Source organism: Pediculus humanus, genomic scaffold, assembly GCF_000006295.1.
Source record: "Pediculus humanus corporis 1103172107457 genomic scaffold, whole genome shotgun sequence".
In the NCBI taxonomy this organism is placed as follows: domain Eukaryota; kingdom Metazoa; phylum Arthropoda; class Insecta; order Psocodea; family Pediculidae; genus Pediculus; species Pediculus humanus.
The window spans coordinates 88,771-104,596 of record NW_002987077.1 but is presented as its reverse complement, the minus strand read 5'-3'; the positions used below and the strand labels follow the sequence as shown (position 1 = coordinate 104,596).

Genomic DNA, 15,826 nt, shown 5'->3' with positions numbered 1-15,826 from the left:
TTTCTTTTACATTTCCCTTTTTCTTTTTCCTTTTTTTTAAAGATAATTTTTGTTAGTTGGTTAATTTATAAGTGAGCAATATCGAAAATTTTGGTTAAACATTAAAAGTACCTATTAAATAATAATAATAATAATAAAAGAAAAAAGAAAAGAAAAGTATACACTATCAGTATACGTTAATTAAAAATACTTATTTGTTTACTAATACAAGTATCATTATTATCATTATTATTTATTTATACAAGACTTTCTATTTAGATTTTATTATTATTATTATTATTATTAATTTAACTTTTTTAATGCTAATTAAATATATATATACGTAAAGTTTTTTTTCTTTCATTTCGGCGTAACAAATTAAAAAAAACATTACTGCACCTGAGATTTATTATCATTATTATTATTATTATTATTATTATTATTATTATTATTATTATTATTATTATTATTATTTAATCACTTTGATATGCAGTAATTTACTATCATTATTATTATCATTATTATCATTAAATTAAATATTTATAAATTTATTAAATTTATTTATTTATTAAAAATAAAATACGTATTCACGAACATCATCGTTTTAATTTGCGTTCGACGTTCATTAATAATAATAATAATTAATAATAATTAATAATAATGATAATAATAATAATAGGCAAATTTGGGGAGATAATTTTGGCCGCAAGTTTTTTTTTTTAAATTTTTATTATTATTATTATTATTATTATTATTAGTTAATAATTAAGCGAGAATTAAAATTTGATTGCATTTGTATCCCTACTTTTACTATTAAGAAAAAAAATAAATAATTAATAAATAAATAATTATGTATATCCTTACGAGATACTTAACGTCTTCTACTTTATTTATAATATGATAATAATAATAAATGAAATTTTAATAATATTAATAACTACATAATTAATGTCGTCGTCGTCGTCGTCGTCGTCGTCGTCGCTATTGCGTTTGTGATATATTTTTTAATTAAGGTAATATGATATTAATTAAGAAAAATTAAATTTTAAAGGGAGGGGAGACAGGGGGAAAGGGGGTACAGGGGGATAGGGAAGACAGGGGGATAGGGGAGACAGGGGGAAAGGGGGGAAGGGGAGGCAAGGGAAAAGGGGGGGGAATTTAATCTCTAACGAAAACAAATTCGTTGTAATGATTCCAACGATTTTCTTCAAAATCGACTCCAGGTTTTAATTCAGCCGTCGTACCTCCAGCCGTTCCAGACCCGCAACTTCCGCATAATTTAAAACCTTGCTCGTGCAACATGTCGAACGCTTGTTCGATGAATGAATGTTTTAAAAAAAATCTCGAGGTGTAACGATCGATGCCCCCGTGATCCGGATCCCGGCTTTCGTTTAAAGTTTCTCCAAAAACATCCCGACATAATGTAACTCGACCGCAAACTAATATCCTTGATAATTTTCGAAATTTGACATCGGATAATCCATCTTTTCCGAAAGCGAAGCTTCCACGATATCCAACCGTTATAAAACCCGAGGGACGTGATTCTTTACCTTTCGTACAATCAGAATATGATAAAATAGCTTCCATCATTGTCGGAAGACGAAAATACGTTGCTTCCTGTACCAAACGTTCTTTTTCTCTAAAACTTTCCGGTAGTACGAGCGAACCATTTCTAAGAAAATCCAAAACGTAACGAAATAAGACTCCATCACGATCTAAAAAGTATTTACCTTTTGCATCTTTCGGTGGGGGCTCTTGTTTTCCGGAAAATATATTCGACAATAAAGAATCCGGTTCTTTTTTTAAAGTCGTTAAGGATGTCGTGTAAAAAACTCCACCGACGTTTAATTCAATAACAGGTGGAAATAAATCCAATCTGTCATCATCCATTTTTATTTATTATTATTTTCCCTTTTTCCCTTTAAAAAACAAAAAAACTTTTTTTTATTTATTTTATTTGAAAACGACTTTTCCGTTTTTCTCCAATTTTTTCAATAATTACACATAATTAAAAACTAACAAAAAAAAAAAAAAAAAAAAAGAAAAATTCTTTTCAAACAACATTTGTGTTGACAGTTGAAGACAATTTTAAAATTTTATCGACGGGAAATTTTTTTTTAATTTTCCCCCGAAAATAACCTTTTAATGATGATGATGATGATGATGATGTGTTCACACACGATATACAATTTTACTTATAAAACACTTTTCACGAGAGAGAAAAAAAAAAAAAATATTTCAGTTAGACATCTTTACGAATCGAAACGTGGTTTGCATTAAATACAATGAAAAAAAAAATTTTCTTTTTTTTTTTTTTTTATATATATATCCGGAAAATTTTTTTCTGGATCAATAGGGAAAGCAGAATTCAGGTGACGCTTGCGTATTTATTTCCTTACTTTTTAATTTACTCGAAATGACAAAATTTCCTACTTCTTCTATTCCTATTTCTACTTCTTTTAAAATATAATAACATTTTAATATTTATTAATAATAATAATAATAATAATAATAATAATAATAAATAATTTTTTTTTTCTGTGTGTTATTTAAACTTTCTCTTAAACGTTTGAATTTTCCACGACAAATGGAAATAAAAGTTCGAATAAATTATTATAATGACAACAAAAATAAATAATAATGATAATTATTAACGATTTTTAACTTTAATAAATTTACTACTCGTGCTAAATAAAAAAAATAAAACGAAATAAAATTAAAAAATTTTTAATTAAAAAAGAAAAATGATTTACAAATTTCACATCCACGAATGTTTCTTCAAAATCACACGCACACCCAAACATTAATTATTTATAAATAAAATATATTATAATATTTAATTAATTAATTAATTATTATTATTATTATTATGGCACTTGATCATTTTTTTTCGAATCTTCAACAACTAAATCCATAAACTGAAAAAAAAAAAAAAAAAGAAAAAGAAAAGGAAACAAATTAATTTATTAATTATTACTATTATTATTATTATTATTAATAAATAATTATTAATGTTTAAACTTGCTTTTATTTGCGGCGGAATGATTTGAACTTTACGAAAATCGAAATAAAAAGTGAAACAAAAACCAGCGTAGGAAAGCATTAATATCCATTCGAAAAACGTACTCGTCAAATGATACCCGTATCCGCCATCTTGTGACGTCCATTTAAGAAAATTATCCCCTGGAAAAACAAACGGGAAATGTTCAATGCGTATGTCGCGTTCAAACGAGTGTGACGTCATAAATTTTAACGTCGATGATGATGATGATGATGATGATGATGATGATGATAATAAAATTACCAGTGAAATTTTCCATCGCAGGTTTGATGGGTCCTAAGAAACAAGCCGTGGAAACAATGGAAGAAATGGTCAATATTGTTCTTATCCAAAATAGTCTCTTGTTTAACGGATCAATTTTATATGTAAATATCGTCTGCAATTTAATTATTAATTTATTAAAATCCTCAAATTTAATTAACTTGAACTTGGTTGCGTACCTGAGTGATAAAATAAAGTATTCCAAATGAAAATCCACCGATGGCACCGGATATGTGAACAACGACTTGACTCGTTTCTTCAAAATTAGCAACAATAATCAAACCGAAACACGACAAATAACCAAAAATGGCGGACATTTTATTAAAAAATGATTTTATGTTAACCGTTTCTTTATATTTAACCAATTCAGATACGATTCTGTATTTCAAATAAATAACTCCTATAACTACAATTAAAAAAAATGAATGAATGAATGGGTACCAGGAGGAGTAAATGATGATGATGATAATGATGATAATTTTTACTCACGTATAAAAGAAAAGGAATTTAATAAAAGGCTAAAAATACAATTTTCCGGTGGTAGTGTACCTGTATCACTTATATAAGGCCAAAGCCACGATACGTGATCGTTACCAACGGCAATACCATACCTGAAAAGGAAAAATTTCTTTAATTGTTTAAATAAATAAATAAATACTCATGGGTAGTAAGTACTCACGTTAATAAAAACGATATGGGTGCACCAATACTTAATACAAATGGTAAATTTCTATAACATTTACATAAATATTTCATTTTTTATTACAAGATTAACACACAAACAAACACAAACACAATCAGTTTATCACTTAAAACAACAACAACAACAACCAAAAAAAAATTCACAAATTGATAATAATATTAATCAAATAATTATTTTAAATAAAAAAAATATCTCATATCTTTTTATCTATCATTTATTATCATTATCAATACCACAACCCAAAATATTTTCATTTCGTTTTGTTTCGTACAGGTACTTAAGGTACGTACAGGTTATTGAAAATAATAAAAAATGTTTTTGTTTATTTTAAATTAAAAAAAAAAAAAAAAAAAAAAAAAAAAGTTTAAGATATGACTTTGATTTGTTTTTTTTTTCTTTGTAAATATTTGATGTGCACACGCACACGCACACGCACTCACGCACTCACGCACTCACGCACTTGTTTCGAAAGTTTTCCCGTTATTCAAATAATTTTTATATTTTTAATGATTTTAATATCAATTCTAAATCTTGAGCTAAATTTTTTGCACTTTTTGCTGAATTTTTTAAACTTTCAACATAATCAAATAAATTTTCCGAATTATTTTCATCCATTTTGGATTTTTCCAGACCACGAGGACAACCACAACAACAACAACAACAACAACAACAATCAGAAGATTTTGTTGATTCAATATCGATTTCAATTGTTTTTTTTTTTTTTTAAATCGTTCAAAAAATAATCATCATTATTTTCTCCACCTCCTTTTTCCCCTTCTTCTTCTTCTTCTTCCCCTTCTCCTCCTTCTTCCCCTTCTTTTGTTTCAAAATCGTTACAAATCGTTAGAAATCGATTTGATTTTTGTAATAAATTCCCATCATCCATATTATTATTATTATTATTATTATTATTATTATTATTATTTAAATAAGAAATTTTATTACATTCTTTGCAATCGTTATCCCATAAATTTTCATCATTTTCCAGAAAATTTTTATTTGTACGAAAACAACAGGAGGAGGAGGAGGAGGAGGAGGAAGATTCGATATAATTATTTTTCGATTGATGATTATCTAATATTTTCCAATAATAATAATAATAATATGAACAAATGAAACAATTATTATTATTATTATTAAAATTTAACGGTGAAAATTTATATGGAAAAATAATTTCTTGAACGTTTTCATTTTCTTCTTCTTCTTCTTCTCTACGAAAATATTTAAACAAATCATTTTTATTTTTTTTAGATTTTAAATAAAAACAAACGTAATCTTTTTCTTCATTACGATAACAATCATCATCATCATCATTATCATCGTGTTCGAAATATTTTTTTAAATTTTTCTTTTTACGCTTTTCTTGACGATTTTCATTCGTATGAAAATTTTCCTCGTACCTCGTATCGCATGATGGAAAATCAGAATAATTTTCATCGGAATCGTAACTTTTCAACGATGATAAATCAATTCTTAAATTCATTTTCCTTTTTTTCTTTTTTTTTTAATTTTCTTAACGGAAAAAAAAAATTTTCTTTCAATTTTCCCAAAAAGAAAACTTTTATTTATTTATTTAATACTAAAAAAAAAAAAAAGAAAGAAAAAAATTTAAATTTTTAAATACAATAATTATTATTAATAAATTTTTACTAAATTATTTTTTGTGAAAAAAAAAAAATTATATCCTCTCTTATTTTTCTATTATTATCATCATCATCATCATCATTATTATTATTATTACTATCATTTTCTTCTGCTAAATAACTTTATATATATATATATATATATAATCTGTTTGATTAATAAAGCACTCGTATAGAAAACAATTTAATACTTTTTTCTTTTTTTCTATCTTATAATATATATTTTAGAAACATTTAATTAAAATATAATAATAATAATAATAATAATAATAAACATATATAATAATATACTTATTTCTAAATTAAAATTTTTTTTTTTTCCACGATTCAAACACTTTTTTTTATAATAATAATAATAATAATTGAAATTTTTTATCCGAACAACAACAACAGCAACAATTTCATTTAAATTTTTTCCTTTTTTTTCCCTTTTACTCCCGAATTATTATTATTATTATCCCGTTAGAAATTTTATAAAAACAAAATATTTTTCTAAACTGTTACCTGATGAATAGACACACACTCTCTATTTTAATTTTCCACATGAAATTTATAATTAACGAAATTCAATGGCGCGGAACGAGTAGTTATAATAAATTTCATCCCCCTAATTTTTTAAACAAACGGTGTTGGGTACCAACTGGTGCAAACATGAGTCAGTCATTCGCCAACCTTTATTATTATTATTATTATTATTATTTTAAAAGTGAATTTCGAAGTTAAATATTATTATTATCAATAATAATAATAATAAATTTCCCATATTGTGAAATGACACAATATTCATATATATATATATACCCTGAATAAATAATACAATTAAATGTTCCCAATTAATTTTATTTTATTAACCTAAGGCACCTCTTTCTATCGACACAATTATTAACTAAAATATTCATTGATTGATTGATTGATTGATTTCATTCTATAATATCAACAATTATCTAGAATTTTAAAAAATAATAATTTTTTTACTTAGTACGTAATATCCGTCAAACAATTTTCTAAAAAAAAAAAAAAAATTATTTAAGGCTTTTCTTATAATATAAAAAATACCTATATTATTATTATTATTATTATTATTATTATTATTATTATTATTATTATTATTATTATTAACTATTTAAAAAAAAAAAAACTTTTTCTTTCTTTCTTTTTTTGTTAATCATTCAATCATCTTCGTCATCATCGCTGTTGGTGTATTTGGGTTGATTTTTCCGCCTTCTGCTACTTCCTCTTCCCTCGTGTTTCGGAGTCGATTTCACGCCTGCAAAAAACATAACAAAAATTATTTACGTCATTCATTTTTCCCCCTTCCCCTTCCCCTCCCCTTCCCCCTATCCCCCCTCCTTCCTACTTTTCTCGTCTTCGCTATCTCCATTTTGTTCCATTCTTTGTCTCGCATTTGTAAATACCGATTGCAAAACGATGGAATCTTCGTGTATGAGCGATGCTTCCTCGTTATATATTTGCGCATTTTTACACATCTGAGTGAAATCCCTTTCCAAATCGTCAAAATCCGAATACTAAAAAAATAAAAAGCATTAAATTTACATTAAATAATCAATTAATCGTTTGTCTTTTTATAAAAAAACCTCTCACCTTTCCTTCATCTATTCTCGCAAATATTTTCTTTATATCCAACGGTTTTTTTATTATATCATAATAATCGGGAAGTTTATTCTTAGATGGTAGCTTCATGAATGGTTCGCTCAATACTCGACCATCACTTTTTAAAAAAAAAAAAAAAAGAAAATACAATGAAAAATATTTTAGGATTAATACCTTAAATTTTAAATCTGTGGTGGTGGGGAGGGTGCGGGGGTGATCGTTATACCTGTCCGTGTACTTCACAACGATGTTTAATAAATTTTTCATGTGTTTTTTCAATTTGGATTCCGCGTTTTGATTTGAATTTGTTTTCTTTTTCTTTGACGTCGAGGGTATCGCGTCGTCGTCGTCATCTTCTCCTCTTCGCTTTCTTTTTCCCTTTTTTCTCCTCGACTTTTTCTCTTCTTCTTCGTCTTCTTCATCGTCATCGAACGCTCCTTCTTCATCTATTGCCTGATATTAATTATAAATACGATCAAAACGAAAGAACATGTGTAGAGACTCTTTTCGATAAATAATAAATAAAATGAATTCAAACCTTTAACCATTCCTTTTCCGTTAAACTGTCCGTGTAATCAACCTCCTTTCTTTTTCTCGTACCTCTTTCCAAAAACTTTTCTTCTTCGTCTTCGTAAGCTAAAACGTCAACCTCTTCATCTTCTTTAACCTATAAATTAAATATATTTATACACCTGATCAATACCTGATCAATATTTTATTCTTGTCGTTTTTTGTCTTTAAAATACTTACGAGCCATTCCGGCAACTCTGATTCTTCAATCAACCTGCTTTTTCTAGCGGTTCCCAATTTGGCATCTTCTCGACGTCTTTCAAGATCCATTTTTTGAAACAAATCAAATTCCGTTTCGTTTCTAGCAATCATTTGATTGACAGTTTCGTCGTCGGGTACTTCGTTCTCTTCTTCATCGTCGGCATCATCTTGATGTAATATGCTTTGCAAAAATTGCTGTCTTTCGCTTCCCGTAGATTTCTGATCGAACATTCCTGCTTGAATGACTTTTTCATCCATGTTTAACTTGTACCGCGCCGCGGCTAAAATTCTTTCTTCCACGGAATTAACAGTTAGCAAACGAAGAACTCTCACTTCGTTTTGTTGACCGATACGATGAGCACGATCTTGTGCTTGCAAGTCCTGTTGCGTAAAACGTAAATGTTAGAAAAACGAGTATCAAAATTACACGTTTGTAAAGAAAAGTTGAGTACTTGATGAGGATTCCAGTCCGAATCGAATATTATCACAGTGTCTGCAGCTTGAAGATTGAGTCCGAGACCTCCCGCTCGAGTACTTAATAAAAATAAAAAGTATTCCGAATCCTTGCTGTTGAATCTCCGAAGGAGTTCACCTCTGTCTTCGGATTTTGTCGCACCGTCCAACCGAAGATAACTGAAATTTCTCCAAGCTAAAAATAAAGTTTATAAAGTTTGATGAATCTTAAACGGTTGAGACAGTTTCATTTTTTTTTTTTAATATTAAATATTCTCACTTAGATAATCTTCCATAATTGTCATCAACTGTGTCATTTGACAAAAGAGTAACACTCTGTGATTGGTCGCTTTCAACTTGGGTAAAATCCTATCCAAAAGTTCAAATTTTCCCGAAGCACGATACAAATCCGGCCTGGAAGTTGAATTAAAAGAATTTCTAACAGGATGTTGCCAAAAAAAAATTTTTTTTTTCAATATTACAGGAATACGTTACCCCGAAACAACACCCGAAGCCGCACCCACGTGATCACAATATTTTTCTTCGATTTGTTGAAATAGAAAAGGATGATTGCACAGTTTTCTCAACTGAACAATCGTGTTCATCAACGCTTTTGCTCCTCCTTTTCCTTTGGCTCCTTTTTCGGATCCATCCGTCAAAAGCACTCCTTTGCTTTGCATGTGCCTGTAATTATATCGATTAAATTTGTTATTTGTTCTCGAATCGTCGTCAAAACAAAAAAAAAAAAAAAAACAAGTAAAAAGCGCCTCTACCTGTATAAAACTCTTTGAAGTCCAGACATGTCGCATTTAATTATGTATTCCACTTTATCAGGCAATTGAGATTCGACTTCTTTTTTCAAACGTCTCAGTAAGAATGGACGTAAAACTTTATGCAGACGTCGAATAATTAAAATTGTTTCTTCTTCGTTCAACTCGACCTACAATTTAAAAATTTTTAATATTCTAATGCGGCAAAAAAGATTTCAGGAATCGTGCAAAAAAAATTAAAAATCGTAAAATTAAACCTTTTCTCCGGTCGTTGCAAATGGAGCGTTAAACCATTGTTCAAAAGTGCTCACGGATTTGAAAATGGAGGGAAGTAAAAAGTTCAATAAAGCCCATAATTCCGGGAGTTTGTTTTGAAGAGGAGTACCCGTTAGTAACAATCTGTGAGGGGCTATGTAATGAGTGTTGAGTACTTGAGTCAATTTACAATGATGATTTTTCATTCTGTGCCCTTCGTCGATGATCATGAATCTCCAATGGAGCTGCATAATGATAATTGAACAAAACAAATTGAATTTTTTTTCTTTATTTATAAATAAAACTACATTTATAAAAAATAATTAAATAATACCTTTGCCAAAACTCCTTTGTCTTTAATTATGTACTCATATGTAGTCAACAAAACGTTGAATTTTTTCGAACGCATTTGATTTTGAATGGATCGTCTCAAATGAGGACTTCCCTTGTAAGCAACGACTACTACAGAAGGAGCCCATTTTTCAAATTCCAGAACCCAATTAGACAAAGTACTGAAAAATTTTTTATTATCATTTTTTAAAATAACAACCAAAATTTTTTTTTTTTTTTTTTGTAAATGAAGAGTATATATGGAAAACTTACGACAGTGGAACGATAATTAAAAATGGTCCCATAACTTTTTTCTTTTCCATGAGATAAGTAATTAAACCAATCGTTTGAATTGTTTTTCCCAAACCCATTTCGTCGGCTAATATTCCATTCAAATTATTGTTAAACAAAGACACCAACCATTCCAATCCCTTTATTTGATACTCTTTGAGTTTTCCATTAACCATTATCGAAGCTTGTTCCACGACAACTTCGTTGATGGTATGAGCAATACTAAAAATAAATTTTAATAAGTTTATAAAACAATATAATAAATACTTATCGGTAAATTTTTGGAAAAGGGTTTTATTACCTGTAATAAGTTTGCTCGTCCGTTTTGTATTCATCATCTTCAACTTTGGCTTTTTTAATAACCGATTTCGCATCAGGATCATCATTTTGCTTGCTAGTGTTTTGTTTAGGTTCGGCGGCGTCCTTATCCTCGTCTTCGTTATCATCATATTCACCTTCGGAATCATCATCCAGCTAGATTTACAAATTAAAAAAGTTATGGTATACATTACAATAATGTTTTAAAACTTTCAGATTATCTTGTCAAACAAATGTAATTATATTTAATATTTTTAAAAATAATACGCACAATTTCCCAACCAGGATGGCTTTCCAACCACGAATCAACTTCACTGGCTAAAGGAGCTTCATCCCCGGTCAGTGTTTTGCCAGTGGAGGTTTCTACGACAGAAACATGTAAATCAGAATTTTGAGATGATTCGTCAACGTCCATACCTTCTCCGTCTCTTCTCTTCTTTTTTCTCGGCTAAAAGGAAAATTTTTTAAAGTTTAACCGTAAAATTTTCCATTTAGTAAAACTATAAATCATTGCCTTATTATTATTATTATTAACCTTTTTCTGAATTTCTTCCTGTTGTTTTCGTTTTTGATCAGCTTTATGCTGTTTGACCATTTCTGTGAGGTTACTAATATACTCATCAGTTTGTGACAAAAGAAAAGCAAGACGTTTATCTTTTTTCTGATCAATCAATTTTCTAAAATACGAATCAATTTTTTTATTAGTGTTTAGAAAATTTGACGTGGTAGGTATTAAAAACAAATTCCATCGGAATTTGTATCATACCTGTATCCTTCCTCATCTTCTGCCATAAGTCTTCTCATACGTTCTTTTTCAATTCTTTCTTGTTCTTTTTTCTGTTCTTTTTCTGCATTTGCATGATAACTTAAAACGGCTTTGTTTAATCTGGCAGTTTTAGCCAAATTGTTGCGATGATATTCTTTAAAATCTTTTGAATGTTGAAGTACAGCTGCCAAGTATTCCTAAACAAAAAAAAACACAATTTTTACAAGAATATTAAATAAAGTATAATATTTAAGAGGTGCAAAATAATTTTACTTGATGTTTTTGTCGTCGTTTGCGTTCAGCTTCAAACTTCTGTTGCTTTTCTAATTTTTCTGTGGCTCTTGCTTCACGCAGCCCTTGACGTTTTGTTCTTTTATATGCTTTTACGTTAAGTGCAGTTTCCAATGTAGAATCGCGTCGAGTGTAAGCAATTACCTAAATATAAAGTTACATGTTATATTTGTATTTGAAAAACGAAATTGAGACTCATTAAAATACTTTATACTTGCCGGTAACTTACGAATAAATAACACTTACTTCACTTTTTAATTGTCTCTGAAAATTGAGTAGTCGCAAAGTACGAAGTTCTATTTCGGCTCGAATTCTAACATCTTCTGCCATGGTTGTCGGCAAATTGCTTAACACTTCAATTCTCATGGCTATTCTCGCCGCCATTCTGAAATCGTAACGTATTTTGTAATTGTTTAACGCAAAAATTTATTATTAATAATACTATTCATCAATATTTTTCGTACCTGTTTTCTCTTTCTTGCAAAATAAGTAAGGGATCAATACCAACAGGTTTAGGCATTGTAGTTACTTTAGTAGGTTTTCCAGGTGGTGGTTGAGGTGGTTGTTGAATAGGAGGTGGCGGAGGAGTGGCACCTAATCGAACAACATTTGGAGCTAAAGCGGCATTAGATGGAGCTAGAGCTGGATTATCTAAAAATAAAATTATTTATTATTTATGAGCATATTAAACAAAGCTAAATAATATTAATCTAAAAATCTAGAAAAATTTAAAAATTTAAAAAGTTTATCAAATATACATACTTATATCTTGTGGTCCAAGTGGGCGAACTCCAGGTACTGAGCCAGACGGAAGAATCGGCTGATGATTAATAGGAAAACCTGGACCACTAGAACTCTGTTGGCTACCTAAAATAAAATTTTATTAAATAAATCCAAATGATAATAAGCTTAGAACAAAATTCATAAAAAATTTTATTCATTACTTAAAGGAGTTTTTCCCTGCACAGCCAATGCAATTTGCTGACTCAAAGGTTGGTTTCTAGCAAGCATTCTGTAAGCCATTATTTGACCTCTTAACTGCATTAATTGATTAGGTGTCAACTGACATTTGACCATGGCTTGTTGCGGTGGAACATTTTGATGAACTGGAATTCCTGGTTGAGGAGCATTTGTGGGGCCAGATAATGCTCCAGCTAAAGTAGTGTTACCGCTACTGTTACCCTAAAATAATAATAATAAAATTACAAATATTTATATAATTAAAATCAATAAAAAATGTAAAACAAAAATAAATTTACCTGAACTGAAGGCTGAGAAACAGTAGGAGCGGGGTGCTGATGTGGGGGGCAATCTGATATAGGAGGATTTTGTCCAATTGACATGGGTCCTGGTGATCCATTAAGCTGAGAGTTTACTGCACTGAATTGATTATTTGAAGTATTTATGGGTGGTATTGCGTTAGTAGTACAAGGCACTGAATTGCCGGGCAATGAAGAAATAGGATTCTGAGGGTGATGTTGAGGAGATCCCAAAGGTGAAGGAACGCGAGTTGTAGGGATAGGAGGTTGTTGCGGCGGTTGCTGTTGCTGCTGAACGACCATGGGTGAAGGAGCTTGCGGAGGGGGCATCGGTGATGGAGGATGTGGAGAAGGACTTGACATATTTTAATGTTTTGAGAATTATAAACAGGAATGCGTTACTTCAAAGTCATTCATATTCTTAAGACGCTAAAAACCGAACAACACTAACGCTTAAAATATTTTTAAAATTTCAAGACGAAAAAACATTAAAAAACAATAATTATAAGAATATAACTTAATTAATTATCGAAACTCTGTATCAAATATTCGATTAACAAAAAAAAAATCAGATCAACGTAATAATGTTTTTTTAACATCTTTCATTTTACACCAAGCTACGTTGCCAAATTGCTTTTTATATTTTTGGCGTGTGAGAATTCAATAATAGAATCGTAAAGAAAAATATTTGAATGTCAGTAGTCTCTTATCGTTATTCACTTCATTTTAAAAATATATTAATTAATTTAAAACTTTTATTTTACAGGCCATTTTAAGAATAAAATTTTCTATAAAAAAATAAGAGTTATTCTTCCATTAATTATCTAGTCGTATTTAAGTACTTTATAAAATATAAATTAAAATTTTCATTTTATTTTCAGAACATTTTTGGAATTTTATTTTGATAATCGTATAGAAATTTTTTTAAAAACAAAAAAATTATAATTTTTTAAAAATAATTTCAATAGTTATAATAATAATACTGTTTTTTATATTTCATTTAAAAAACTTGGACAAAAAAATTTCTTTTGTCACCAAATATAAACTAAAAAATTATTTCTTGTTAAGATATTTCTAAAAGTTTTTATCAAATTTGAATACTTATTGTACACTTGTTCATAACTGATAATAAATAATTTATTTATAAAAAATTGTACAAATTTAATGTATATTGATAGAAAATTAAAAATCATTTAACAATAATTATGTTACAATTTTTATAAAATCAATAAATTTTATAAATATATGATATATCTTTTATATAATATAAATATGATTTTTTACTTAATAAACCAAATATTTTATTCCCATAAGCTTTACCCCTTAATTAGAAGCATATTTAAAAAAATGACACAATAGTCGAAATAAAATCATTATTTAAAAAAATATTATAAAATTAAAAATTGATGAATTCATTTAATGATTTTTTTTTGTTCCATTACTTTTTTGCAAATCATCGCCTGGACATTTAGTTAATCCTAATTTTCTCATCTCGATTGCTATATCAAATAAGTAATCGTAGCATTCGCACCTAAAAAATTTTAGGTTTAACTGTTATGTTAGATAAAAGAAAAGGTAAATGATAATCGAAATTTATGTTTACAAAAAAAACTCACATAGTTTTCGCTTTTTCCCAAGTTTCTCCCCAAACATAAACTCCATGTCTTCGAACTAAAACAGCACATGTGTGAGGATATTTTTCAATGGCTTCAGCTAAACTATCTTTTAAATCTTCTTCCCAACAAGTATTTTCAATAATCGGAACAATAAGCTCTTCTGTATACAAATGATTTCTTTTCAATTTGTCATTCCAAATTCCTTTGATCATTTCCTGATGACTTATTTTAAATTCTTTATCATATAAAAGAGTTACTAAAGCAGCTGATTTCGAATGTGAATGAATGACTGCCCCAGCATTTCTCGCTTTAAAATGAAACAGATTTTTTTTTTTTTTAAAAAGATTTACAACTTTATAAATAAGAAAGATTCATACCTGTATAAGCACACATAAATAAAGGCGTACATTGACTTTTTTTAAATTTTTTTTCTGGAGGAGGTAATTCTAAATCTTCACCTTGAATATTTTGAACAAACAAATCTTGAGGATGAAGTCTTTCCTTTTGTACACCAGAAGGTGTAATGTAAATTTTATTCCTGGAAAAAATAAAATTTATAATATTATTTAAGCCTTGTTTTAATGAACTGAGTAATTTCCTTTAATTGAATATTTCCTTCCCCTCATTTTTAATAAATGAATTGAAATTTCAGCAAAATAAATACTAACTGAAGTTTTATACTAATACCACCACCGGTTCCACTAACCCATCCTAACTCATAAAATTGTTTGCATAGCTTGGGAATCAATTTTCGAGGATGCTCCTAAATAAAATTAAAAAAATATTTGCATAAAAAAAAGACATTAATGAGAATTTTAACAATGAATATCCAATAGAAAATATGAATATTTAAAAATATATATTTTGACCTACCTCAGAGTAATCAACATCTGACGAATTCATGTTTAACTGAATGTTATCTGATTAATAAACAATAAAAGATTAAAACACTTTAAGATAAATATTTTATGCACTTATTTTATCATAAATCAAAAGATTTCACTGATTTTAAAGTCTTGTTTACATCTTCAGAAAAAAAAAAATGTTCAGAAACATTATAGACATGATTTTTCTTCCAATTTTTCAATTTAGAAATAAAGGAAAAAATTTTATGAGGATTACATAAAACAATTATTTAACTATAAATTTTTTTAAAAACGAATTAAAATAAAAACTTTATTAAAAAATAAAAAAACAAAAGAATAATTTCATTTAAAATTAACTTTAATCTGATGAACAAAAAAAAAAAAAATTTATCTCTAAAATAAAAATTCTTAACTTAAAATTTTGTTTTCTTTTTAAAGAATGTCTAAGTAAGTTAAAAAATAAAATAAAATAAAGATAAAATGTTTCTTTTTTTTTTTTTATTAAATATTTTTGGCATTATTTTCTGCCTGGTAAAATATACAAAAATTTACATTTAGTATTATTAAAGGTTGTAAGTGATT

At 27.9% G+C, this 15,826-nt stretch overlaps 4 protein-coding genes across 4 annotated transcripts; all 4 read right to left on the bottom strand.

Moving 5' to 3' along the window:
• Nucleotides 1-1,137: 1,137 nt before the first annotated feature.
• Phum_PHUM106010 (BTB/POZ domain-containing protein kctd15, putative) lies at nucleotides 1,138-1,869 on the bottom strand (the record flags this gene model as incomplete). Its single annotated transcript, XM_002424017.1, has 1 exon — nucleotides 1,138-1,869. The coding sequence occupies one exon, from the start codon at nucleotides 1,867-1,869 to the stop codon at nucleotides 1,138-1,140; it is 732 nt and encodes a 243-aa protein (XP_002424062.1).
• A 1,008-nt stretch (nucleotides 1,870-2,877) lies between these two features.
• On the bottom strand, nucleotides 2,878-4,057 carry Phum_PHUM106000 (uncharacterized protein; the record flags this gene model as incomplete). The annotated part of the gene is made up of 6 exons (XM_002424016.1): nucleotides 2,878-2,897; nucleotides 3,001-3,162; nucleotides 3,284-3,416; nucleotides 3,481-3,707; nucleotides 3,791-3,912; nucleotides 3,981-4,057. 6 exons carry the CDS (start codon nucleotides 4,055-4,057, stop codon nucleotides 2,878-2,880), a joined length of 741 nt encoding a protein of 246 aa, XP_002424061.1.
• Nucleotides 4,058-6,816: 2,759 nt separating this feature from the next.
• Nucleotides 6,817-13,125, bottom strand: Phum_PHUM105990 (uncharacterized protein; the record flags this gene model as incomplete). Its single annotated transcript, XM_002424015.1, has 23 exons — nucleotides 6,817-6,914; nucleotides 7,005-7,173; nucleotides 7,250-7,376; nucleotides 7,485-7,711; nucleotides 7,797-7,925; nucleotides 8,009-8,410; nucleotides 8,482-8,678; nucleotides 8,763-8,896; nucleotides 8,978-9,166; nucleotides 9,256-9,422; nucleotides 9,510-9,752; nucleotides 9,842-10,019; nucleotides 10,111-10,350; nucleotides 10,430-10,602; nucleotides 10,718-10,894; nucleotides 10,982-11,123; nucleotides 11,213-11,409; nucleotides 11,486-11,647; nucleotides 11,750-11,888; nucleotides 11,968-12,145; nucleotides 12,266-12,370; nucleotides 12,448-12,685; nucleotides 12,763-13,125. The coding sequence occupies 23 exons, from the start codon at nucleotides 13,123-13,125 to the stop codon at nucleotides 6,817-6,819; spliced, it is 4,374 nt and encodes a 1,457-aa protein (XP_002424060.1).
• Nucleotides 13,126-14,178: 1,053 nt separating this feature from the next.
• Nucleotides 14,179-15,281, bottom strand: Phum_PHUM105980 (APAF1-interacting protein, putative; the record flags this gene model as incomplete). The annotated part of the gene is made up of 5 exons (XM_002424014.1): nucleotides 14,179-14,293; nucleotides 14,379-14,685; nucleotides 14,756-14,916; nucleotides 15,047-15,141; nucleotides 15,252-15,281. 5 exons carry the CDS (start codon nucleotides 15,279-15,281, stop codon nucleotides 14,179-14,181), a joined length of 708 nt encoding a protein of 235 aa, XP_002424059.1.
• Between the last annotated feature and the right edge of the window lie 545 nt (nucleotides 15,282-15,826).